Source organism: Melozone crissalis, unplaced genomic scaffold, assembly GCF_028551555.1.
Source record: "Melozone crissalis strain CALT ecotype California unplaced genomic scaffold, PUWL_Pcris_2 ptg000441l_1, whole genome shotgun sequence".
NCBI lineage: Eukaryota > Metazoa > Chordata > Aves > Passeriformes > Passerellidae > Melozone > Melozone crissalis.
In genome coordinates, this window is record NW_026536165.1 from 21,176 (window position 1) to 45,552 (window position 24,377).

Sequence of the window (24,377 nt, forward strand, 5' to 3'; positions counted from 1 at the left end):
TTGGGGTCCCCAGATCGGTTTTGGGGTCCCTGGCTAGGTTTTGGGGTCCTCTGTGGGGTTTTGAGCTCCCCAGATTGGTTTTGGGTCCCCCAGATCGGTTTTGGGGTCCCTGGCTGGGTTTTGGGATCCCTGGATCAATTTTGGAGTCCCTGGTGAGGTTTTGGGGTCCCCGGATCGGTTTTGGGGTCCCTGGCTGCGTTTATGGTGTCCCCAGATCAGTTTTGGGGTCCCAGGCCGGGTTTTGGGGTCCCCGGCCGGGGCACGCGGGTATTTATTGTATTTATGAGCCGCTCCTTGGACCTTTCTAAAGGGTTTTTTTCAATTAAAAAAAAAAATCATTTTGTCCTACACTGGCGGCCGTGGGGGGACCCCAGGAATGCGGGGGGGGGGGTCAGGGGGTCAGGGTTCGGGGGGGGACCCCAAAATCCTCCCCACGGCCGCCCTGGCGCTGGCGATGCAGTCGTTGACGGAGACCCCGGAGTAGGAGGCGCCGACGAGGCTCAGGGGCAGCTGCTGCTCCTTGAGGAACCGCTGGATGCGCTCTGGGGGACAGCGGGGACAGTGGGGACACCCTGGGGACACCCTGGGGACACCCTGGGGACAGTGGGGACACCCCCAGCCCTGCCACTCTCACCTAAGCGCTCCCAGTGTCCCAGCGTGTACTGGGGGATGCAGTCCTGGGGAAAGAGGGGGGACACGGGTGAGACCCTGAGAGACACCCCGGAGTGTCACCCACACAGAGACACCCCCAAAATGTCACCTCCCCAAAGTGCCATCCACCCAAAGCTCCCCCAAAATGTCACCCACCCAGAATTCCCCCTAAAATGTCACTCAGAGTGTCACCCCCACAAAGTGTCACCCACCCAGAGCCACCCTCAAATGTCACCTCTCCAAAGTGTCACCTACCCAGAGCCACCCTTGAAATGTCACCCACCCTGAACCCCCCCAAGTGTCATCCACACAGAGCCCCCCCGAAGTGTCACCTGCCCAGAGTGCCCCTGGAGTGTCACCCCTCTCAAGTGTCACTCAGATTCCCCCCAGAACGTCACCCACCAAAGCATAACCCACCCAGAGCCACCCCCAAAATGTCACCCCCCCCAGAATGTTCCCCACCCAAAGTGTCACCCACTCACAGCCCCCCCAAAAATGTCACCCACCTGGAGTGTCACCCCAACCAAGTGTCACCCACCCAGAACCTCCCTCAAAATGTCACTCACCCAGAGCCACAGAGCCACCCCCGCCCAGAATGTCCCCCACCAAAAGTGCCACCCTCCCCGAAGTGCCACCCCCCGGTGTCCCCACCTGCTGCACGCTGACGATGGCGTTCCTGGGGGTCCCGGCCAGCCCCAGGTGGTCGCTCACGGCCGCCCGTGCCCGGCTCAGCAGCAGCTCCGGGGCCACCAGGGCGGGGTCCCCAAAGCTCTGCTGGAACCAGGCCCCGCCCAGCATCACCTGGGGACACCCCGACATCAGCCCTGGGACACCCACAGGGTCCCCAGGGCCACCCCCTCCCAGTGTCACCCACCGTCAGCCCCCCAAAATCAGCCTTGGGACACGCACGGTGTCCCCATGGTCACCCCATCCCAGTGTCCCCGGTGCCACCCACCATCAGCCCTCCAAAATCAGCCCTGGGACACCCACGGTGTCCCCATGGCCACCTCCTCCCAGTGTCACCCACTGTGAGCCCCCCAAAATCAGCCCTGGGACATCCACAGTGTGCCCAGTGCCACCCCCCTGGTGGTCCCCAATGTCACCCCTCCCAGATGTCCCCACATGATGTCCCCAGTGTCCCCACCGTGAGCAGCAGCAAGGGGGTCCCAGCATCACCTGGGGGACGCCATCAGCCCCCCAAAACCACCCCTGTCACCCCCTCCAGTGTCCTCTTTGTCACTCTCCTGTGTCCCCAGTGTCCTCCCACAATATCCCCGCAAATAAATCCTGTCACTCCCCCTGGTGTCCCCAGTGTCACCCCCTGGTGTCCCCACCATAAGCCCCCCAAAACCACCCATCACTCCCTCAGTGTCCCCAGTGTCACCCCCTCGTGTCTCCCCTGGTGTCCTCGGTGTCCTCACCGTGAGCCCCCCCAAATCACTCCTGTCACCCTGCATGTTGTCCCCATTGTCCCCCTCAGTGTCCCCAGTGTCCCCCCATGGTGTCCCCACCGTGAGCCACAGCGAGGGGGTCCCAGCATCACCCGGGGGACACTGCCAGCCCCCCAAAAAAACCACCCCTGTCACCCCCACAGTGTCCCTGGTGTCACCCTCCCGCGTGTCCCTATATGATGTCCCCAGTGTCCCCCCACGATGTCCCCACCATGAGCCCCCCAGACGACCCCTATCACCCCCCTCAGTGTCCACAGTGCCACCCCACCGGTGTCCCCTGTGTCCCTCCCCCGTGTCCTCACTGTGAGCCCCCCAAATCACTCCTGTCACCCTGCATGTTGTCCCCATTGTCCCCCCGGTGTCCCCACCGTGAGGCGCAGCGAGGCCCTCCCAGTGTCCCCAGTGTCACTCCCTCTGGTGTCCCCAGTGTCCCCTCCCCGGTGTCCCCACCGTGAGGCGCAGCGAGGCCCTCCCAGTGTCACTCCCTCAGTGTCCCCTGTGTCCCCTCCCCGGTGTCCCCACCGTGAGGCGCAGCGAGGCCGCCCCGGGGGTCGCGGGGGTCCCGTCGTGCTCCGGGAACGCCACCGAGTCGTAGACGATGCCCAGGAGCGCCGGGTCCTCCGAGGATGGCACCAGGTGCCCAAAGCCCTGCGGGGACGGGGACGGGCTGGGGTCACCGCGGGGCTCGGGGACAGCGCGGGGACAGCGCGGGGACAGCGGGCAGCGCTCACCGTGACGGGCAGCGCGGCGCCCTCGTACTGCAGGTTCACCACGGCCACGGAGGCGGCCGGGATGGCCCCGAGCTCCCGAGCCAGCGGCTCCGCCTCGGGCGGCAGCGCCCGCGCCAGCGCTGGGGACAGCGGGGACAGAGTCAGTGACACCGCGGGGGACAGCGGGGACAGCGGGGACAGAGTCAGTGACACCGCGGGGACAGCGGGGACAGCGTCAGTGACACCGCGGGGACAGCGGGGACAGCGGGGACAGTGTCAGCGACACCGCGGGGGACAGCGGGGACAGCGGGGACAGAGTCAGTGACACCGCGGGGACAGCGGGGACAGAGTCAGTGACACCGCGGGGACAGTGGGGACAGCGGGGACAGAGTCAGTGACACCGCGGGGGACAGCGGGGACAGCGGGGACAGAGTCAGTGACACCGCGGGGACAGCGGGGACAGCGGGGACAGCGTCAGCGACACCGCGGGGGACAGCGGGGACAGAGTCAGTGACACCGCGGGGACAGCGGGGACAGTGTCAGGGACACCATGGGGACAGCAGGGACAGTCAGTGACACCGCGGGGACAGTGTCAGTGACACCGGGGGGACAGCGTCAGTGACATCAGTGACACCGCGGGGACACCGAGGGGACACGGCAGGGACACCCACCCCCAGCCCTGTGTCTGTACCTGAGGCCGGGAGGGCGCTGATGACGTGATCGGCCGTGAGGGTGGCACCGGGCACGGTGAGCTGCGGGGACAGCAGGGGACACTGGGGACACTGGGGAGGGGACTGGGGACACTGGGGACAGTGGGGAGGGGATAGGGGACAGGACAGGAGGTACTGGGGGCACTGGGGAGTGGACTGGGGACACAGGGGACAGTGGGGACAATGGGGGCACTGGGGACAATGGGGACACTGGGGGCAATGAGGAAGCGACTGGGGACACTGGTGACAATGGGGACAGCAGCACTGGGGAGGGGACTGGGGACACTGGGGACAGGACTGGGGACACTGGGGGCACTGGGGACACGGGACAATGAAGAGGCGACTGGGGACACTGGGGACAGGACTGAGGAGGGGACTGGGGACATTGGGGACAGGACTGGGGACACTGGGGGCACTGGGGACAACGGGGACAGCACTGGGGAGCAATGGGGACAATAGGGAGAGGACTGGGGACACTGGGAACAGGACTTGGGACACTGAAGACGGGACTGGGGGCAATGGGGACAATGAGAAGGAGACTGGGGACACTGGGGACACACTGGGAACAGGACTGAGGACAGCACTGGGGACACTGGGAACAGGACTGGGGACACTCTAGAGGGGACCCGGGGGACACCGGGGAGGGGACAAAGCACGGTGGCAGGGGATGCAGAGCGGGGAGGGGACACAAGGGACACCGAGGAGGGGACAAAGCACGGTGGCAGTGGGATGCAGAGCAGGGAGGGGACACAGTGAAGGCAGCGGGTGGCGCGGGCGGTGTCCCCACCTGCCACTGGCCGCGGCGGTGGCACAGGTGTGTCAGGGGCGTGTGACAGCGCAGCTCGGCGCCGCGCGGGGACACGAAGGCCACCAGGGCCCGCGCCAGGGACTCCATCCCGCCCCGCAGCGACCACTGGCTCCAGCGCTCGGCCCGCGCCCGCCGCGCCAGCCCCGCCTCGGGGCCCGCCCCGCCGCCGCCACCTGCGGGGACACCGCGGTGACACCGCGCGGGAGGGGGACACGGCGTCCCCCGTGCCGGGGTGTGCCCCCGGTGTGCCCTGTCCCAGCCCCGGGGTGTCCCCCCCGTGTCCCGTGTCTCCTGTCCCAGCCCTCAGTGGATCCCGGTGACAGCCAAATCAGGGGTCCCCACGCTGTCACCAGCCTGGGGGTGTCCCCACCTTGTCCCCAGCCCCGGGGTGTCCCCTGTCCCAGCTCCGCAGGATGGACCCGTCCAAGAGGTGGCACCTGAGGGTCCCCGTGGGTATCCCCCTGCCCACCAGATGCCAGCACCAGCCCCAGCAGTGTCCCCAGGGTGTCCCCACAGTGTCCCAGTGCCAACCCCAGCAATGTCCCCACCGTGTGGCAGTGCCAGCCCCAGCAGTGTCCCCAGTGTCCCCATGTCCCCACCGTGTGGCAGTGCCAGCCCCAGCAGTGTCCCCAATGTCCCCATGTCCCCAATGTCCCCATGTCCCCACCGTGTGGCAGTGCCAGCCCCAGCAGCACAGAGCCCCTCTGTCTCTCGGCCTGGAACAGCGCAGGGAAGCAGCTGCGCACGCTCAGGGCCCGGCTGTCCCCGGCAAACACCCCCCGGCACAGGGAATCCACGGCCAGCTCCGCCACCTGGGGACAGGGACAGTGACACAGGGACAGTGACAGTGACACACACCCCCCGGCACAGGGAATCCACGGCCAGCTCTGCCACCTGGGGACAGGGACAGGGACAGTGACACAGGGACACTGACAGACTGTCCCCGGCAAACACCCCCCGGCACAGGGAATCCATGGCCAGCTCGGCCACCTGGGGACAGGGAAAGGGACACAGGGACAGTGACAGGGACAGTGACAGTGACACAGGGACAGGGACAGTGACACAGAGACACTGACAGTGACACACACCCCCCGGCACAGGGAATCCACGGCCAGCTCCGCCACCTGGGGACAGGGACAGTGACACAGGGACACTGACAGTGACACACACCCCCCGGCACAGGGAATCCACGGCCAGCTCCGCCACCTGGGGACAGGGACAGGGACAGTGACACAGGGACACTGACAGTGACACACACCCCCCGGCACAGGGAATCCACGGCCAGCTCGGCCACCTGGGGACAGGGAAAGGGACACAGGGACAGTGACAGGGACAGTGACACAGGGACAGGGACAGTGACACAGAGACACTGACAGTGACACACACTCCCCGGCACCGCGAGTCCACGGCCAGCTCCGCCACATGGGAACAGGGACAGTGACACAGGAACAGTGACAAGGACAGTGACAGAGGAACAGTGACAGGGACAGTGACACAGTGACACACACCCCCCAGCACAGGGAATCCACAGCCAGCTCTGCTACCTGGGGACAGGGACAGTGACAATGACAGTGACACAGTGACAGTGACACACACCCCCCGGCACAGGGAATCCACGGCCAGCTCTGCTACCTGGGGACACAGGGACAATGGGGACAGTGACAGGGACACAGGGACAGTGACACACACACCCCAGCACAGTGAGTCCACGGCCAGCTCTGCCACCTGGGAACAGGGGCAGGGACACAGGGACAGTGACACAGTGACACAGGGACAGGGACACAGGGACAGAGACAGTGACACGGGACACAGGGACAGTGACAGTGACACAGGGACAGTGACACAGGGACAGTGACACAGTGACAGTGACACACACCCCCTGGCACAGGGAATCCACAGCCAGCTCCGCCACCTGGGGACAGGGACACAGGGACAGTGACAGGGACAGGGACACAGGGACACTGACAGTGACACAGTGACAGTGACACAGTGACACAGGGACAGTGACAGTGACACACACCCCCCGGCACAGCGAGTCCACAGCCAGCTCTGCCACTTGGGGACAGGGACACAGGGACAGTGACACAGGGACAGTGACAGTGACACAGGGACAGGGACACAGTGACACAGTGACAGTGACACAGGGACAGGGACACAGGGACAGTGACAGGCTGTCCACGGCCACCTGAGGGACAGCGATACAGGGACAAAGGGACAGTGACACATGGACAGAGGAACAGTGGGACCCCACCCAGCCATGGGAGACCCCGATAAGGCCGGGCGGGGCTCTGGGCTCGGTTATCGGGGTTTGGGGTGGGGCCTTTGGGGGGGTTATCGGGGCCTTGGGGGGCTCTGGGGGTTTTGGGGGATTTGGGGGGGTGGTTCCAGGGGATTCTGGGGCGGATCTGAAGGTTCGGGGTGGTTCTGGGGGTGGATCTGGGAGTTTTGGGTGGTTCTGTGGGTGGTTCCAGGGGGTTTTGGGGTGGATTTGGGGGTTTTGTGGGGATTCTGGGGTGGTTCTGGGGTGGAACTGGGGGTTTTAGGGTGGATCTGGGGTTCTGTGGTGGATCAAGGGTTTTGGGGTGGTTCCAGGGGGTTTTGGGGTGGATCAGGGGTTTTGGGGTGGATCAGGGGTTCTGGGGTTGTTCTGTGGGTGGTTCCAGGGGGTTTTGGGGTGGATTTGGGGAGTTCTGGGGTGGTTCTGGGGGTGGCTCCAGATGGTGTTGGGGTGGAACTGGGGGTTTTTAGGGTGGATCTGGGGTTCTGTGGTGGATCAAGGGTTTTGGGGTGGTTCCAGGCGGTTTTGGGGTGGATCAGGGGTTCTGGGGTGGACCTGTGGGTGGTTCCAGGCGGTTTTGGGGTGGATCAGGGGTTCTGGGGTTGTTCTGTGGGTGGTTCCAGGGGGTTTTGGGGTGGATCAGGGGTTCTGGGGTTGTTCTGTGGGTGGTTCCAGGGGGTTTTGGGGTGGATCAGGGGTTCTGGGGTTGTTCTGTGGGTGGTTCCAGGGGGTTTTGGGGCAGATCAGGTGTTTTGGGGGGATTCTGGGGATTTTGGAGTGGACCTGTGGGTGGTTCCAGGGGGTTTTGGGGCGGATCAGGGGTTCTGGGGTTGTTCTGTGGGTGGTTCCAGGGGGTTTTGGGGCAGATCAGGGGTTTTGGGGCACCCACCTCGGGCCCGAAGCGGCGCTGGGCGAAGCCGTGGGCGCTCTCGTCCGGCGCCGTCCCCGCCGGGGTCAGGAGATCCCGCAGAGCGCTCCAGAGCAGGGCCCGCGAGAACGGGGGCACCGCGCGCAGCAAACCCCTGGGGACACAGGGGGACATTGGGGACATTGGGGTGGCACCGGGGACAGGGGGCACCGCGCGCAGCAAACCCCTGGGGACACAGCGGGGACATTGGGGTGGCACCGGGGACAGGGGGCACCGCGCGCAGCAAACCCCTGGGGACACAGCGGGGACATTGGGGACATTGGGGTGGCACCGGGGACAGGGGGCACCGCGCGCAGCAAACCCCTGGGGACACAGGGGGACATTGGGGACAGCTGGGATGGCACCGGGGACAGGGGGCACCGCGCGCAGCAAACCCCTGGGGACACAGGGGGACATTGGGGACAGCTGGGATGGCACCGGGGACAGGGGGCACCGCGCGGAGCAAACCCCTGGGGACACAGCGGGGACATTGGGGTGGCATTGGGGGACAGCTGGGGTGGCACCGGGGACAGCCCTGAGCAACCCCCTGGGGACAGCAGGGACTGGGGGCACGGCACGCAGCAAACCTCTGGGGACAGAGAGGGGACATTGGGGTGGCATTGGGGACAGCCCTGAACAACCCCTGGGGACATTGGGGACAGGGGGCACAGCACGGAGCAATCCACTGGGGACAGAGGAGTGTGACACTGGGGACACAGGGCTGGCACCAGGGACAGGGGGCACGGCGCGCAGCAAACCTCTGGGGACACAGGGGGGACACTGGGGTAGCATTGGGGACAGGGGGCACGGCCTGCAGCAACCCCCTGGGGACACAACAGGGACAGCAGGGATGGCACTGGGGACAGCAGGGACAGGGGGCACAGCCCACAGCACACCCCTGGGGACATAGGGGTGACATTGGGGACAGTCCTGAGCAACCCCTGGGGACAGCAGGGACAGAGGCGGCGCTGGGGACAATGGGCATGGCCCACAGCAAACCCCTGGGGACAGCAGGGACAGGAGGTGGCATTGGGGACAGCGAGGGTGGCATTGGGGACAGGGGGCTGGCACCAAGGACAGAGGGCACAGCCCACACTGGAGACAGCGGGGGTGGCACTGGGGACAGCAGGGACACACAGGGGTGGCATTGGCGACAGCCCTGAGGGACACTGCACAGTCAAGGGGTGACATTGGTGACGGGGGGGGGGGGGGGGGGGGTGGCCCTGGTGACAAGGGACAGGTGCCACCCACCCGAGGCCCGAGGGCAGGGGGTGCAGGGCCCCCCCCAGGTACAGGAAGCGGTTCCGAGCCGCCGGGTGCTCCCTGGGGACAGCCAGGATGTCACCGGCCAGCCCCAGCTCCGACACCTGCGGGGACACACAGGGACACCCGAGTCACCCAGGGACCCCCAAAATCATCCAGGGACCCCCAGGATCCACGCAGGGACCCCAAAATTCATCCAGGGACTGCCAGAATTCATCCAGGGACACCAAAAATTCTTCCAGGGACCCCCCAGAATCCACACAGGGACCCCGAAATCCACCCAGAGATCCCCAGGATTCATCCAGGAACCCCAAAAATCAACCAGGGACCCCCTGGATCCACACAGGGACCCCCCAGGATCCACGCAGGGACCCCAAAATTCATCCAGGGACCCTCACGATTCATCCTAAGATCCTCAGGATTCATCCAGGGAGCTCAAAAATCATCCAGGGACCCCAAAAATCATCCAGGGAGTCCCAAGATCCACACAGGGACCCCAAAATTCATCCAGAGAGTCCCAAAAATCATCCAGGGACCCCCAAAATCCACATGGCGACCCCCCAAAAATTCATCCAGTGACCCCAAAAATCATCCAGGGACCCCCAGGGTTCATCCAGGAAGTCCCAAAATTCATTCAGGGACCCCCCAAAATCCACATGGGGACCCCGAAATCCACCCAGAGATCCCCAGGATTCATCCAGGAACCCCCAAAAATCATTCAGGGACTGCTAGAATTCATCCATGCACCCCAAAAATTCTTCCAGGGACCCCTCTGTCAGCCCCAACCCAGTCCCCAGGATGCCCCTGTCACCCCAGGACCCCCCAAGGCTCCCTGTGTCACCCCAAATCCCCCCCAGCCCCTCAGGAACCCCTTTTGTCACCACAAAGCCACCCTGAGACCCCGCTGGCACCCCAAACCCAGCCCCAAGGACCCCCAACATCCACCAAGGAATCCCTCCTCCAAACCCCGGGACCCCTTCCTGTCACCCCAAAACCCCCCCAGGGACCCCCCAGTCCCCCCTCTGTCACCAGAAACCCACCCTGGGACCCCTCTGTGACCCCAAACCCAGCACCGGGGAACCCAGACCCCAATTCAAGAGAGCTCCCTCAACCCCCCTGGGGACCCCTCTGATACCCCAAAACCAACCCCAAGAACCCCCAATACCCACCCAGGACCCCCTCTGTCACCCCCAAACCAACCTCAGGGACCCCCAAACCCCACTCCCAGCCCCCCAGGACCCTCTCTTTCACCCCAAGCCAGCCCCAAGGACCCCCCAACACCCCCTCAGGGACCCCCTCCAGGATGCCCCTGTCACCCCAAGACCTCTCCAGAGCCCCCTCTGTCACCCCAAACCCAACCCCGGGGACCCCCCCAAACCCCAGAGACCCCTCTGTGACCCCAAACCCAGCCCCAGGGACCCCCCCAAACCCCAGAGACCCCTCTGTGACCCCAAACCCAGCCCCAGGGACCCCCCCAAACCCCAGAGACCCCTCTGTGACCCCAAACCCAGCCCCAGGGACCCCCCCAGGACCCCCCTGTCACCCCAAACCCAGCCCCGGGGACCCCCCCAAACCCCAGAGACCCCTCTGTGACCCCAAACCCAGCCCCCCAACACCCCCCAAACCCCAGAGACCCCTCTAGCACCCCAAACCCAGCCCCAGGGACCCCCCCAAACCCCAGAGACCCCTCTGTGACCCCAAACCCAGCCCCGGGGACCCCTCCAGCCCCCCAGGACCCCCCTGTCACCCCAAACCCAGCCCCAGGGACCCCCCCAGCCCCCCAGGAGCCCTCTATCACCCCAAACCCAGCCCCGGGGACCCCCCCAAACCCCAGAGACCCCTCTGTGACCCCAAACCCAGCCCCAGGGAGCCCTCCAGCCCCCCAGAACCCCTCTGTGACCCCAAACCCAGCCCCGGGGACCCCCCATTCCCCCGTACCATGTGCAGGGTCTGTGCCCCCGCGGGCCCCGCGGGCCGGACGCCCCTCGGGCCATGCTCGAACACGGCGCCCTCGGGGCTCCGGGTGCTCTGCAGCCACCCCCCGAAGCGACCGCTGGCCTCCAGCAGCACCACCTGGGGACCCCCGGGACACCGGGTCAACACCGAGACCCCCGGGGCAACACCGGGACCCCTGGGACACCGGATCAACACCGGGAACCCCGGGATCATAACCGGGACCGAAGGGACACGGGATCAACACCGGGACCGCCGGCACCCCGAATCTACACCGGGACCCCCGGGATCATAACCAGGAACCTCGGGACCCCAAATCAACACCAGGACCCCCGAGTCAACACCGGGACCCCCGGCACCCCAAATCAACACCGGGAATCCCGGGACCCCCGGGATCACAACCGGGACCACCGGTCACCACTGGGAACACCGGTAACCACGGGAACCCCCAGATCATAACTGGGAACCTCGGGACCCCCAATCACCACCGGGACCCCCGAGTCATCCCCAGGAACCCCCTGGTCACCACCGGGACCGCCGGATCATCAATGGGAACCCAAATCACCACGGGGACCCCACAATCATAATCGGGACCCCCGGATCAGCACGGGGACCTGGAGTCACCCCCGAGACCCCCAATGACAACCGGGACTCCCAAATCATCACCAGGACTCCCAAATCAACACCAGGACTCCCAAATCAACACCGGGACCCCCAAATCAACACCAGGAACACCGAGTCACTCCCAGGACCCCCAAATCAACACCAGGACCCCTAAATCATCACCGAGACCCCCGGGATCACCACCGGGACCCCGCGGGAATTGGGACTCTGGAGGAACTGGGGTCCCGGGGAGGAAAAAGGGAACCCCGGGGGGATTTGGGGTCCCGGGGATGGACATCGGGGGTCCCGGAATGACCCGGAAGAGCGGGAGCACCGGGGAGGGACGGACACCGGGAGGGAACGGGAGCGGGGTTCACGGGATGGAGCAGGGAAGGTTCGGGGGTCCCGGGATGAAGCGGGGGAAGGTTCCGGGGTCCCGTGGGGAAGGTTTCGGGGGTCGCACGCTCGCTCACCTTGGGCGGGCGGGGGGCGCGCACCAGGTGGTAGCAGGCGGCCAGGCCGCTGATGCCGCCGCCCACGACGGCCACGGTGGGCGGCATGAGGGGAGCTGGGGCGGGCACGGTCAGAGCGGAGCCCCCGGACGAACAGGGAGCTCCCGCATCTGCCCGGTCCCGCACCCCGGGACCCGCCGGGAGCCTCCAGACCCGCCAGGAGCTCCCAGAGCCGCTCGGAAGCCCCCGGACCCACCGGGAGCCCCCAGACCCTCCGGGACCCCCCGGTCTCGCCGGGCCCCGCAGCTCCGGGACCACCCCCCTCACCTGTCCCGAGTCCGCCGCGCTGGCCACGCCCCTTCCCGCCGCTTATCAGGGGAAGGGGCGGGGCTGACAGCAGGCGGACCAATGAGGACGCTCAAGGCGTTGATGGACAGCTCGCTGTGGCGGGAGGGGCGCGCCCATATCGATAAGCCACGCCTATACGCCACTAGCCAATCATCGCCCACGGCACGCTGCGGTGACCCCGCCCATCTCTAACCAATCATCAGCAGACCACACCCCCTCAAACCACGCCCACCCAATGTCAGTCAAACGCAAACCCCCGCCCCTTTAGCATCAAACCCCGCCCCAAAGCCCTCAAACTCGGCGCTTTTTGGGGTTTTTTTAATAAATTTATTCACAAAACCCCCCGGGGCCGCGCGGGCTGCGGCCGCTCCCCCCGCACCCCCCTCTCCGCGGGTCCGGGGGGTTCCCGGGGGTTCCCGGAGGATCCCGGGGGGGTTCCCGGTGTGTCCCGGGGCAGGGTCCCGGCGGTGCCCCCGCAGCCCCGGCCCCGCAGGCGGCTCCGCTCGGGGCTCTCAGGCTCTGCGGCCGGGCGGCTCCTCCAGCTCGTAGAACAGCACGTAGCCCTCGCTGGACGGCACCTGGTTCTCGCTGATGGGCGAGACGCTGCGGGGACACCGTCAGTACCGGCCGCGGGGGCTCGGTACCGGGGCTCGGGGCACGGGAAGGGGCGGGGGGCACTGACCGGGAGTCGTTGTAGACGCGCCAACCGGCGGGGTCGCGGCAGAACGCCGTGTAGTGCCCGTAGTGCACGCTGCCCGAGTGGTTGCACAGAGCGTACAGGCTGTAGACAGGGCTGCCTGCAGCACGGTGAGGGTCAGGTTTAGGATCCCCCCCAACCCCAAAACACCCCAAAAAAACCCCAAAACCCCACCCGGGAGCTCTCCTCACCCGCCTTCTCGCTGGCGAACTCGCGCAGGTTGAGTTGCTGCAGCGGGAAGTCCACGAAGACGGAGCATTTCTTGATGGAGTAGCGCGTGGTGGAGAACCTGTTCAGGTCTGCCCAGGGTTAAGGGAAGGGGGAGACGGATGGGTGACCCCTGTGCTCCCCACCCATCCCCCAAAACCCCCAAAAATTTGAGGGTGTCCCCCAGCTCGGGGCCGATTCCCAAAGGATACGGAGCACCAGGATGCGTGGGAAGCGCTGGATCGTCAACTTCTTGGTGCTGCGCGTGCGCTGCCGGCACTTGTCACACACCTGAGGGGCCAGGGGACATCAGGGACGCTTTGGGGACAAATCGGGGGGTTCAGGCAGGGGTCCCGGGGGGGGTTCATCCTCTCACCGGGGCGTTCTCCGAGTCCAGCTCCTCCTCCTTGGTGAAGAGGCTGAAGCAGTCGTGCAGCGAGACCTTGCCCCCGGCAAAGCTTTTCTGGAGGGGGGCAGGAGGGGGATTTGGGGGGTCAGGGGGGGAATTTGGGGGGGTCTGAGGGGTTTTTGGGGGGGTTCTGAGGCGTTTCTGGTAGGTTTAAGGGGCTTTTGGACAGGTCTGAGGGGTTTTTGGGGTGGTCTAAGGGGTCTTTGGAGGGGTCTAAGGGGTTTTTGGAGGGGTCTGAGGGGTTTTGGGGGGTCTGAGGGGTTTTATTGGGAGGTCCGACAGGTTTTTGGAGGGGTCTGAAGAGTTTTAGGGAGGTCTGAAGCATTTTGGGCGGGAACTGAGGGGTTTCTGGGGAATCTGAGGCGTTTTTGGAGGGATCTGAACAGTTTTTGGAGGGGTCTGAAGGGTTCTGAAGGGGTCTGTGAGGTTTCGGGGGGAGTCTGAAGGGTTTCTGGTGGGCTTGAGGAGTTTTTGGAAGGGTCTGAGGGGTTTTGAGGGGATCTGAAGCATTTTGGGGGGGGGTCTGAAGGGTTTTTGGACAGGTCTGAAGAGTTTTTGGGGGTCTGAAGGGTTTTTGGGGGGATCTGAAGGGTTTTTGGGGGGTCTGAGGTTTTTGCAGGGTCTGAAGAGTTTTTGGGGTGGTCCGAATGGTTTTTGGGGGTCTGAAGTGCTTTTGGGGGTTTGAAGGGTTTTTGGGGGGGATCTGAAGCATTTTTAGGAGGTCTGAAGGGTTTTTGGATAGCTCTGAGGTGTTTTTGGGGGTCTGAAGGGTTTTTGGGTGGTCTGAAAGGTTTTTGGGGAATCTTAGGGGTTTTGGGGGGATTCTGAGGGGTGTATCAGGGGTCTGGAGTGTTTTTGGAGGGGTCTAAAGGGTTTTTTGGGGGTGACCCCACCGTACCTTTGGGATGGGCAGCGAGAGGTCGCAGAACACCTCGAAGGTGGTGGAGCGGTAGCCGCAGGCCTGGCACTTGAGGCAGCTCTTCAGCTGCCCCACAAAGAGATCTGGGGGGCAAAGAGGGGGCTCAGGGGGGGCACCCCCAGATGTTTTGGGGTCCCAGGGAGAGGGGGGGCACACCCCCATTACCAGCGCTCACCCACGATCTTGCTGTCCTCCCTCTCCAGGTAGCGCTTCCACATCTGGTTGGCGCGCTCGTCGTCGCTGCAAAGGTGACACCGAAGTGACATCGGGGTGACAGCTGTCCCCAAAATCGGGGTTCCCCCTCCCCAACAAGCCTCCCCCCTCTCTCACCTGAGCGTTTCGGGGTCCTCCAGGGCCGGGGCTCTCCGTGTGTCCGACAGGATGCTGGGGGTGCGCCGGCCCTTCCTGTTGATCTCCACGTGCAGCCGGTCCATGAAGAACTTGAGGAATTCCTGCGCGTCCTGCTGGCTGTGGGGACACTCGGTGACACTTTGTCCTCTTGGGGGGGTCCCCAAAAGGGTTTTTTTTTGGGGGGATATCTCACCTGTAACCCGTGAAGGAGGGCACATATTTCTGGAACACGGCCTTGAAGCGCCCGGGGTTGACGGCCTCGGAGGAGTCGGGGTGCCAGAGGGCGGCGATGACATCGGCGAAGGCTGCGGGGACAGCGGGGACACTGCGGGCTCAGCGCCCCCTGAGGGGGTTCTGGAACGTTCTAGGGGTGCTGTGGGAGTTTTAGGGGGTCTGTCCCACCTTCGGTGAGCTCCTGGGGGGCGCGGGGGCCGGGGGGCTGCTCCTGCTGGAAGTCGCGGCGCAGGCAGTAATCCCGCAGGGGCTTGGTGCTGCTCAGGCACTGCAGCACGGCGTTCATGAAGCACTGAGGGGACACCGCGGGGACATCACGGCGGGTGGCACTGCCACCAGGGCTCCCTCAGGGTGCCCCGTGGGGCTGGGGGTACCCGGGGATGTGATGGCCCCAGTGGGATGGGGCTGCGGTGGGTTGGGGACACTGAGGGGACGCCCAGGTGACACCAAGGGACACTTAAAGGACACCAAAGGGACCCCAAATCCATTCCACAGCCCAGGACAGAGGGACAGGAGGGTTGGGGACCATGGGGACAGCACTGTGGGGCTCTGGGAATGTGACATCCCAGCAGGACAGGAGAACAGGACAACGGCCACCAAGCATGGGGAACCCCGAGGTGAACCCGAGGGGACCCCAAATCACTTCTGCACCCCAGGACAGAGGGACAGGAGGGTTGGGGACCCTGAGGTGACCCCAAATCCTTCCCACAGCCCAGAACACAGGGACAGGAGGGTTGGAGACCCTGGGGACAGCACTGTGGGGCTGGGGGAGCTCTGGGAATGTGACATCCCAACAGGACAAGAAGATGGGACCAAGGCCACTGAGCCTGGGGGACCTCAAGGTGACCCCAAATCCCTCCCACAGCCCAGACCACAGGGACAGGAAGGTTGGGAACCCCGAGGTGACCCCAAATCCCTCCCGGGGAAGGTCTCGCTGCCCTCTTACCGTGTTGCCCAAATTCCTGAGGCCGACGTGGCCCGAGCCCAGCAGCAGCGTGTGGTGTGTCTGGGGGGGACACAGCGAGGGACACCCGGTGAGCCACACCCCGTCCCCCTGGGTGTCCCCCTGGGTGTCCCCCCGGCTGTCCCCCGGCGGTGCCTTCACCTCTCCGGTGACCAGCAGCAGCCCCATGACCGCCGTGTGCACCACGGACTCGGCGATGTCGGTGGGGCGCCCCGGCAGCTCCCGGCGGGGCAGCAGCGAGCGCTGCAGCTTCCGCGGCAGCTCGGCCACCAGCGTGGCTCCCTGCAGCCCCGGCATGGCCGCCGCGGCTCCCGGTGGCACCGGCGGTGGTGGCACCGGTCACCGCGGTGCGCCCTCCTCCCCCTCAGCTCATTAGCTGATCCGATTCCCCCGCGCTATTCTGGGCTCATCCCGCGGGATTAATTAGCCGGAGCTGCCGCCCCTGCGGGGTAAACACCCCCCAAAAATCCCCCCGGGGTTTCCACAGAGGGGTTTTGGGGGGCTGGCGGGGATGAGGGACACCCTGTGACAGCGCTGGGGACATCCCGAGGGGGGACAAGGCAGGGTGGCCGTGGCCCGGTGGCGTTTTGGGGATTACGATCGCCCCACACGTGGCACGGCAGGTGAGGGATGGGGGGGGGGGGGGGGCACGGATGCGGAAACGGGGAGGGGGCGGCGGCCACCTCGGTGTCACCTCAGTGTCACCAGAGTGCCACCGGTCACTCGTGGTCACTCTGGAGCTGTGTGGACACAAGGATGGCACCAGCCACCTGAGCTGGGGGGGACAGCAGCGACCCCACCCCAGAGCCGTGGGGGTCCCCAAAACAGGACTGGAGCGGGGACAGGTGAGAGTGCCACCACTGTGCCACCCTGGGGATGTCACCGAGCCTGAGCGGGGACACTGCGGGGGGCACAAAATGTCCCCCGAGGGGACATCTCAGGGGTCTCAAAGTGTCCCTGAGGATGGGGACACTGGGGGGTCACAAAATGTACCCAGAGCTGGGGATAGCATTGGGGTGACAAAATGTCCCCAAGGCTGGAGACAGTGTGGGGGTCTCAAAGTGTCTCCAAAGCTGGGGACAGTGTGGGGGGCTGAAAATGTCCCCAGAGCTGAGGACACTGAAGGGGTCTCAAAGTGTCCCAAAAGCTGAGGACACTGCAGGGATCACGAAATGTCCCTGAGGTTGGGGACAGCATGGGGGTGGCAAAATGTCCCCAAGCCTGAGGACAGCATGGGGGTCTTAAAATGTCCCCAAAGGTGGGGACAATGTGGGGATCACAAAATGTCCCTAAAGCTGGGGACACCACAGGGGTCTCAAAGTGTCCCAAAAGCTGGGGACACTGAGAGGGTCTCAAAATGTCCCCAAAGTTGGGGACAGCATGGGGGTCAGAAAATGTCCCCAAGTCTGGGGACTCTGGGGGGGGGGGGGTCTCAAAATGTCCCCAAGGCTAAAACGTCCCTGAGGTTGGGGACAGCACAGGGGTCTCAAAATGTCCCCAAAGGTGGGGACAGCATGAGGGTCTCTACATACCCTCAAATCTGGGGACAGTGTGAGGGTCTCAAAATGTCCCCAAGGCTGGAGGTCTCAACACGTCCCTAAACCTGGGGATACCGCAGGGGTCTCAAAATGTCCCCAGGGCAGGGGACACGGCTGCCCCACCCCACACCCCTCGGTCCCTCGCGGTCTCTTACCGCGGCCTTGTCCTCGGTCCGGCCGCTCGCGGGGCTGCCGGGGCCGTGGCCGAAGGCGGGCTCGGGGCGGGCGCGGGGGCCGCCCTCGGGGCGCACGGAGAGCAGCGCCGCGGTGCCTTTGCCGTCGGGCCCGGTGCTCACGGTGACCCTGCGCAGCGAGGAGCTCCGGCGGAGCGCCAGCGCGCCCGCACCCAGCGGGTGCCCGCAGTCCCTGAGCACCAAGCGGCTCAGCGCCACCGCCACGTCCTCGGCGCGGCTGGGGACACCGGCGACACCGCCGCCACCGCCGCCTCCCTGGCTCAGGTCGCCGATGCTGATGGATTTGGAGCGGGCCAGGTTGCTCCGGCGGCGCTCGGCCGCGCTGGGCAGAGAGAAGGAGGCGCTGCCGGGCACCTGCGGGGCTCCCCCGGGCACCCTCACGCCGTGATCGGCCTTGAGCGGCCCCCGGCGTCCCCCCGGCCCACGGGGAGCGGGGTCCCCCCGTTTGGCCGCCCGGCCCCGCTCCAGCTCCAGCTTCTTGGGGCGGGGGTCGTCGGGGGGCGGCGGGGGCCGGGGGGGCAGCAGGCGCAGTTTGGGGGCCGGGCTGAGCCCGTTGGGGGCCGCATGGCGCTCCTGGCTCAGCGCCCGGTGCCCGCTGGGCAGGCGGGAGCCCGCCCGGGGCTGCGCCGTCACCACGGGGGCACCGGGGTCCCTGGCGCGGCCCAGGCGGTGCTCCGAGGCCTGGGGCATGGCGGGGCCTGCGGGGACAGCGACAGCACGGTGACCAGGTGGCAGGGTCGGGAGGGTGGCACAAGGGCGAGGGGAAGGGGCACCCACCTGCTCACAGCCCCCCGCGCCCGGCGGCCGGACACAGCGTCCCGTCGGCGGGGGCCCTGCGGGGACATCGGGGTTACCGGGGGGACACCAAGGATCGGGGGGTCCCACAGCTTGGGGAGACCCCAAAGCCTCGGGGAGATCCCAAAACTTGGGGGGATCCCAAAGCTCGGGAGATCCCAAAACCTCGGGGGATCTCAAAGCTCGGGGAGACCCAAAAGCTCGGAGGAACCCAAAGCCTCGGGGGACACCAAAACCTCTGGGAGGCCACAAAGCCTCGGGGGACCCCGAAGTTCGGGGGGACCCCAAAACCTCAGGGGATTCCAAAGCTCCGGGGTATCCCAAAGCTCAGGGGGACCCCAAAGCTGGGAGACCCCAAAGCTCGGGGGATCCCAAAGCTCAGGGGGACCCCAAAGCTCGGGCCCCCCCGCACCCCCCGGGGTCCCCCCAAAGCCGTTCCCGCACCCCCCGGACTCAGCCCCCCGCAATTCCGGGGTCCCTCCAAAGCGGTTCCCGGCCTCAGCCCCCCTGCAATCCCCGGGTCCCCCCAAAGCCGTTCCCGCACCCCTGGGCCCGTAATCCCCATAGTGGTCCCCCCATAGTGGTTCCCGCAGCCTCCCCGGACCCCTCCCGGTGCCCCCATCACCCCCCGCCCCTCAGGGCCCCGCCCCCCTCTCCGGGCCCGGGGTTCCTCACCGGGGGTCTCCCCCGTGCCCCCCCCCCGCCCCGGTTCCCCCCTCCCCTATCCCGGTGCCCCCCTGAGGCGCTCCCGCTGCCCCCCCCATCATCCCGGTACCCCCCCGCCCCCCCGGGGCCCTGTCCCGCACCCCCCGCCCGGCCCCGCCGCTCCCCTGGCGGGGGTGTCCGCTGTCCCGGAGCCCCCCCAGCCCCAAGTGCGGCCCCCCTCGCCCCCCTGCGCCCCTCGGCGGGGTCGCCCCGCGGTCCCCCCGCACCTCCCGCGGGCCGCCATGGCAACAACTCCCGCCGCACCCGCCGCCATCTTTGTGCCTCCCTCAGCCGGCCCCGCCCCCGGCGGCCTCGCCGCTGGCTCTGCGCATGCGCCGCCCTCCCGGCCACGCCCCTCCACAACACGCGTCGCCATGGAAACCGCGCGGCGTCTTAAAGGGGCCGCGACCCTCGCGGGTTTTTGGGGGGGGGCACATAAATCCCCTCCGTGTCACCCCCAAAATAACAAACCGCCACTAAATCGGGGTTCAGTGTTTATTGGGGAGCAGCAGCGAAGCGGTGGGGAGGGGTGGCAGCAGCTGGGAGAGGAATGGGGGGACCCCCGAGGGGAATGGGGAGGTGGGAGACCCCCAAAGTGGGGTGGGGGACCCCCAAGGTCCCCCCAGGTTGGTCACTTGTCCTTGTGCTGGATGAGGCCTTTGGAGATCAGGTCCGGGATCTCCACGGCCAGCCATGGACCCAGCTGTGGGGACAGGGGTCAGTGGGGTGGGGACATCTGGAACGTGCCACACCCCCCCCCCCGAAAAGGTGAAACCCCCCCCCCTTGGTGTCACACCCCCAAAATGTGTCACCCCCCCCACCCCTCAGTGTCACATCCCCAGAACGTGCCACCCCCCTTGGTGTCACACCCCCTATATGAGTGTCACGCCCCCAGTGTCACACCTCCATAAGGGTGACAACCCCCATAATGTCACACCCCCTCTATGGGTGTCACCCCCCCCAGTGTCACCCCTCCAGATTGTGTCACCCTCCCTTAGTGTCACATCCCCCACCCCAAAATCTGACAGCCCCCCCCGTCACCCTCCCCCCCCCCCCCCCCCAGGGGTGAGCCCCCATTGTCCCCTCTCCCTGCTGTCCCCACACAGGTGACAGCGCCCCCCCAGTGTCCCCCATACCCCAGTGCCACCCCAAGCCCCAAAACCCTCCCCAGGACCCCTCCTCAGCACCCCCCAAATCCCTTCCTGGTGCCCCCCGGTGCCACCCCCAGTGCCACCCCCGTGTCCCCCCCTCCCCGGTGCCACCCCCGGGTGTGCCACCCCCGGTGCTCACCCCCAGTGCCATCAGGTGTGCCAGCCCGAACTTGGGCACGTTCCTGGCCCACAGCGGCTTGAAGTGGTCACTGAGGCAGATCTTACCCCCCCTGGGGGGGCACAGAGCTGTCAGACCCCCCCTGGGACCCCCCAAATACCCTCAGACCCCCCAAAATCCTCCCCAGGATCCGTCCCAGATCCCCCCTGAGCCCCAGGACCCCCTCAGGACCCCTCCAAATCTCCCCCCCAAGCCCCAACCCCCCCCCCTACGACCCCTCCCTGACCCCCAAAGCTCCCCCAGGACCCTTCCCGGACCCCTTGGAGTCCCAGGACCCCTCCCCAAGTCCCCCCCAGGCTCCCTAGGACCCCCCAAGACCCCTCCAAACCTCTCCCCAATCCCCAAAACCCTCCCCAGGACCCCCCCCAGACCCCCCTTGAGCCCCAGGACCCCCCCCAAAGTTCCCTCTAGGATCCTTCCTGGACCCCCCCCAATCCCCAAAACCCTCCCCAAGACCCCACCCAGACCCCCCCCCCCCCTAAGCCACCCCAGGACCCCTCAAAACTCCTCAGACCCCCCCCCCCAAAACACCTCGAATTCCCCCGGGACCCCCCCCAAAAACCCCTCAGATCCCTCCCAGATCCCCCCCCAGCCCCCCCAAGCAACCTCCAGGACCCCCAAAACTCTCCCCAGGACTGTTCCCAGACCCCCCCAAGACCCCTCCCAGACTCTCCTGAGTCTCAGGACCCCCCTAAACACCCCCAGGATCCCCCCAAAGCCCCCCTAGGACCCCTCCCATGCCCAAAACCTCCTCAAAGCCCCCCAGAAATCCCCCAGGACCCCCCAAAACTCCTCAGACCCCCTGAAAAGCCCCTCAAAATCCCTCGGGACCCCCTCAAACGCCCCAAAAAGCCCCCCCAAGACCCCCCCTCACCGGTACATCTTGGCTGTTTTCCCGTCCAGCTCGGGGATGGCGATTTCGGGGGCGGTGCCCGGGTACGTCACCGGGATCTGGGGGGGCGGGGGGGGGTCAGCACCCCCAAAACCCCCCTGAGACCCCCCCCAAAAAACCCCCCCCGAGACCCCTCCTCACCTCGAACTCGATGTTGAACTCGTACTTGAGCAGCTCATGGATGTACCAGCACCTGCCCGACCACCTGGGGACATGGGGGGACCCTCAGTGACCCCCCAAAACTCCCCAATGACTGCCCCCTCAAAAACCTTGAGTGAGCCTGGGACCCCCCCAAACCCCTCAGTGACCCTGGGACCCCCCCCAATACCCCTCAGACCCCTCCAAAACCCCTCAGACACCTCTGGGACCTCCTCAAAACCCCTCTGCGACCCCCATGACCCCCCCAAAACCCCTCAGACACCCCTGAGACCCCCCAAAGGCCCTCAGACTCTCTCTGGGATCCCCCCAAAACCTCTCACTGACCCCAAGACCCCCCCCCCCCACTTAAATCCACTCACGGACCCTGGGACCCCCCCCCCAAGATCCCTCCAGAACCCCTCAGTGACCCCAGGACCACCCTGGGACCCCCCCCAAAACTCCTCAGTGACCCTGGGATCCCCCCAAAACCCCTCAGACACCCCTGAGACCCCCCAAAGACCCTCAGACCCTCTCTGGGTTCCCCCCAAAACCTCTCACTGACCCCAAGACCCCCCCCCAAATCCACTCACTGACCCTGGGACCCTCCTGGGACCCCCCCCAAAACCCCTCAGTGACCCCAGGACCCCTCCTGGCTCACATCGGGACCCCACCCAGGACCCCCCAAAAAACTCTCAACCCCCCCCAAAAAGCCCCTCAAACTCACCCGTGACCCCCCCCCCCCACCAAAACCCCTCAGACACTCCTGGGACCCCTCAGCGTGGGGAGCCCCCTCCTCTAAAAGCCCTCCAGACCCCCCAAAACCCCTCAGACGTCCCCTATAGACCCCCCCCCAAAAAATCCTGAGCCCCCAAAAACCCCTCAGACCCCTCCCTAAAAGACCCTCAGTGTGGGGGAAATCCCCTCTGGGACCCCCCAAAACCCTTCAGACCCCCCTCAGGACCCCCTCCCAAATCCCCCAGACCCCCGCAAAACCCCTCAGACGCCTCCTAAGACCCCCCCCCAAAAACCCTGAGCCCCCCAGGATCCTCCCAAAACCCCCCAGACCCCCCCTAAGACTCCCCCAGGACCTCCTCAGCGTGGGGGAACCCCCTCTGGGACCCCCCCAAAACCCTTGAGATCCCCCCAGGATCCCCCCAAAACCCTTCAGAGCCCCCCGGGACCCCTCCCCCGGTGCTGGGACCCCCCCCACGGACACCGGAGCTGCCCTGGGCGGGTTTGTGACAATCCCGGGGGGTCCCGGTGTGACCCGGGGGGGGGTCCCGGTGCTCCCTCCCCTCTTACCGGGTGCCCTCAGGGTTGGACTCCAGGCGGAACCAGTCGGTGTCAGCCCGTTTGTTGTTCTCCACGTACTGCCGGGACACCGGGGGGGTCACCGGGACCGGGGGAGTCACCGGTACCGGGAAAGGGGGGACACCAGGAGTGTCAAGGGGACACCAGGAGGATCGAGGGGACTCACGGGGGGACCCCGCAGAGTGACACCGGGAGGGATTGAGGGACACCGGGAGTGTCAAGGGGACACCGGGGGTATACCGGGGGTAGACCGGGGAACACCAGGGGGACACCGGGAGGTGACAGGGGACACCAGGGGGGACACCGGGAGTATTGAGGGGACACCGGGGAGTGACAGGGGACACCGTGGAGATACCGGGAGTATTGAGGGGACACCGGGGGAAGACGGGGGACATCGAGGAGGGAAACCGGGAGGAATTGAAGGACACCGGGAGTATTGAGGGGACTCAAGGGGGGACACCGGGGGGTGACAGGGGACACTGGGGAGACACCGGGAGGATCGAGGGGACACCGGCAGGGACCGGGGGACAGAGAGGGGTGTGATAGGGAACACCGGGGGACACCGGGAGCACTGAGGGGACACCAGGGGGGTGACACGGGACACCGGGAGGGATTGAGGGACGCCGGGAGTATTGAGGGCACTCATGGGGGGAACACTGGGTGGGACCGGGGGGTGACACCGGGAGTATCGAGGGGACACCGGGGGACACCGGCGGGCACATGGGGGTGGTCTGGAAGGAGGAACAGAGCAGCAGGGGAACACCGGAGCGACACCGCGAGGGGAAAACCGGGAGGGATTTGAGACGCCGGGAGAGCCCCGAGACGGAACGGAAGCACGGCCAGGCGGGATCCGTGAGGGGAGGAACGCCACGCACGCACCTGGATGAGCGCCCGGTACTCCTCTCGCAGCCGCTCGGCCCAGCCCTCGCGGTCCCGCGGCCCCGCCGGTGCCCGCAGCAGCGGCAGCTCCGCCACCGCCCGCCGCGCCGCCGCGTCCGCCATAGCCGGGCCCCGCCATGCCGCCCCGCCGGAACTGACGTCACGCCGCCACCCCGGCACGGGGCCGCCATCTTGTCTGCGGGAGTGGCGGGCGCGGTGACGTCATTGCCGCCATTTTGGGTGAGGGCACGCACGGTGCGTGAGGCGGCGCCGCCATTTTTAGTGAGGGCAGAGAGGAGGGGGGAGGTGGGCGGGGCTTGGCTGAGGGGGCGGCACCCACAGTCCAGGGACCGCCCCCTTATCAGGGACCCCCCTCAAACAGCGACAGGGACCCCAAAACAGGCCCAGGGACCCCCTCACAGTGACAGGGACCGCCCCCTCCTCAGGAACTGCCCCCTCCTCAGAGACCCCCCCATAGCAAGAGGGACTCCCCCCACAGCAACGGGGACCCCCCTAAAGAGCAATGGGGACCCTCGACAGGCCCAGGGACCCCCTCATAGCAATAGGGACCTCCCCCTCCTCAGGGACCCCCCCCCAACAGCAACAGGGACCCCACCACCCCAAGGAACGCCCCCCCCAACCAGCAACGACGAGCCCCCCAAAGAGCAATGGGGACCCCCC

The 24,377-nt window shown here is 66.3% G+C and overlaps 3 protein-coding genes across 3 annotated transcripts; all 3 read right to left on the minus strand.

Moving 5' to 3' along the window:
• Positions 1-399: 399 nt before the first annotated feature.
• PPOX (protoporphyrinogen oxidase) lies at positions 400-12,137 on the minus strand. The gene is made up of 13 exons (XM_054294987.1): positions 12,114-12,137; positions 11,808-11,902; positions 10,717-10,851; positions 8,767-8,882; positions 7,498-7,630; positions 4,998-5,142; positions 4,310-4,503; positions 3,504-3,564; positions 2,834-2,952; positions 2,625-2,750; positions 1,303-1,452; positions 635-677; positions 400-542 (listed from the first exon to the last, which is right to left on the minus strand). Exons 2-13 carry the CDS (start codon positions 11,892-11,894, stop codon positions 400-402), a joined length of 1,452 nt encoding a protein of 483 aa, XP_054150962.1. The 5' UTR covers positions 11,895-11,902; positions 12,114-12,137.
• Positions 12,138-12,452: 315 nt separating this feature from the next.
• USP21 (ubiquitin specific peptidase 21) lies at positions 12,453-18,345 on the minus strand. The gene is made up of 12 exons (XM_054294982.1): positions 17,609-18,345; positions 15,898-15,957; positions 15,120-15,243; positions 14,911-15,022; positions 14,697-14,834; positions 14,542-14,606; positions 14,346-14,449; positions 13,415-13,501; positions 13,251-13,329; positions 13,023-13,130; positions 12,817-12,931; positions 12,453-12,737 (listed from the first exon to the last, which is right to left on the minus strand). The coding sequence occupies exons 1-12, from the start codon at positions 18,335-18,337 to the stop codon at positions 12,647-12,649; spliced, it is 1,812 nt and encodes a 603-aa protein (XP_054150957.1). The 5' UTR covers positions 18,338-18,345; the 3' UTR covers positions 12,453-12,646.
• Positions 18,346-19,731: 1,386 nt separating this feature from the next.
• Positions 19,732-23,819, minus strand: UFC1 (ubiquitin-fold modifier conjugating enzyme 1). The gene is made up of 6 exons (XM_054294986.1): positions 23,697-23,819; positions 22,809-22,876; positions 21,510-21,573; positions 21,351-21,427; positions 20,438-20,528; positions 19,732-19,850 (listed from the first exon to the last, which is right to left on the minus strand). The coding sequence occupies exons 1-6, from the start codon at positions 23,817-23,819 to the stop codon at positions 19,779-19,781; spliced, it is 495 nt and encodes a 164-aa protein (XP_054150961.1). The 3' UTR covers positions 19,732-19,778.
• Positions 23,820-24,377: the final 558 nt, after the last annotated feature.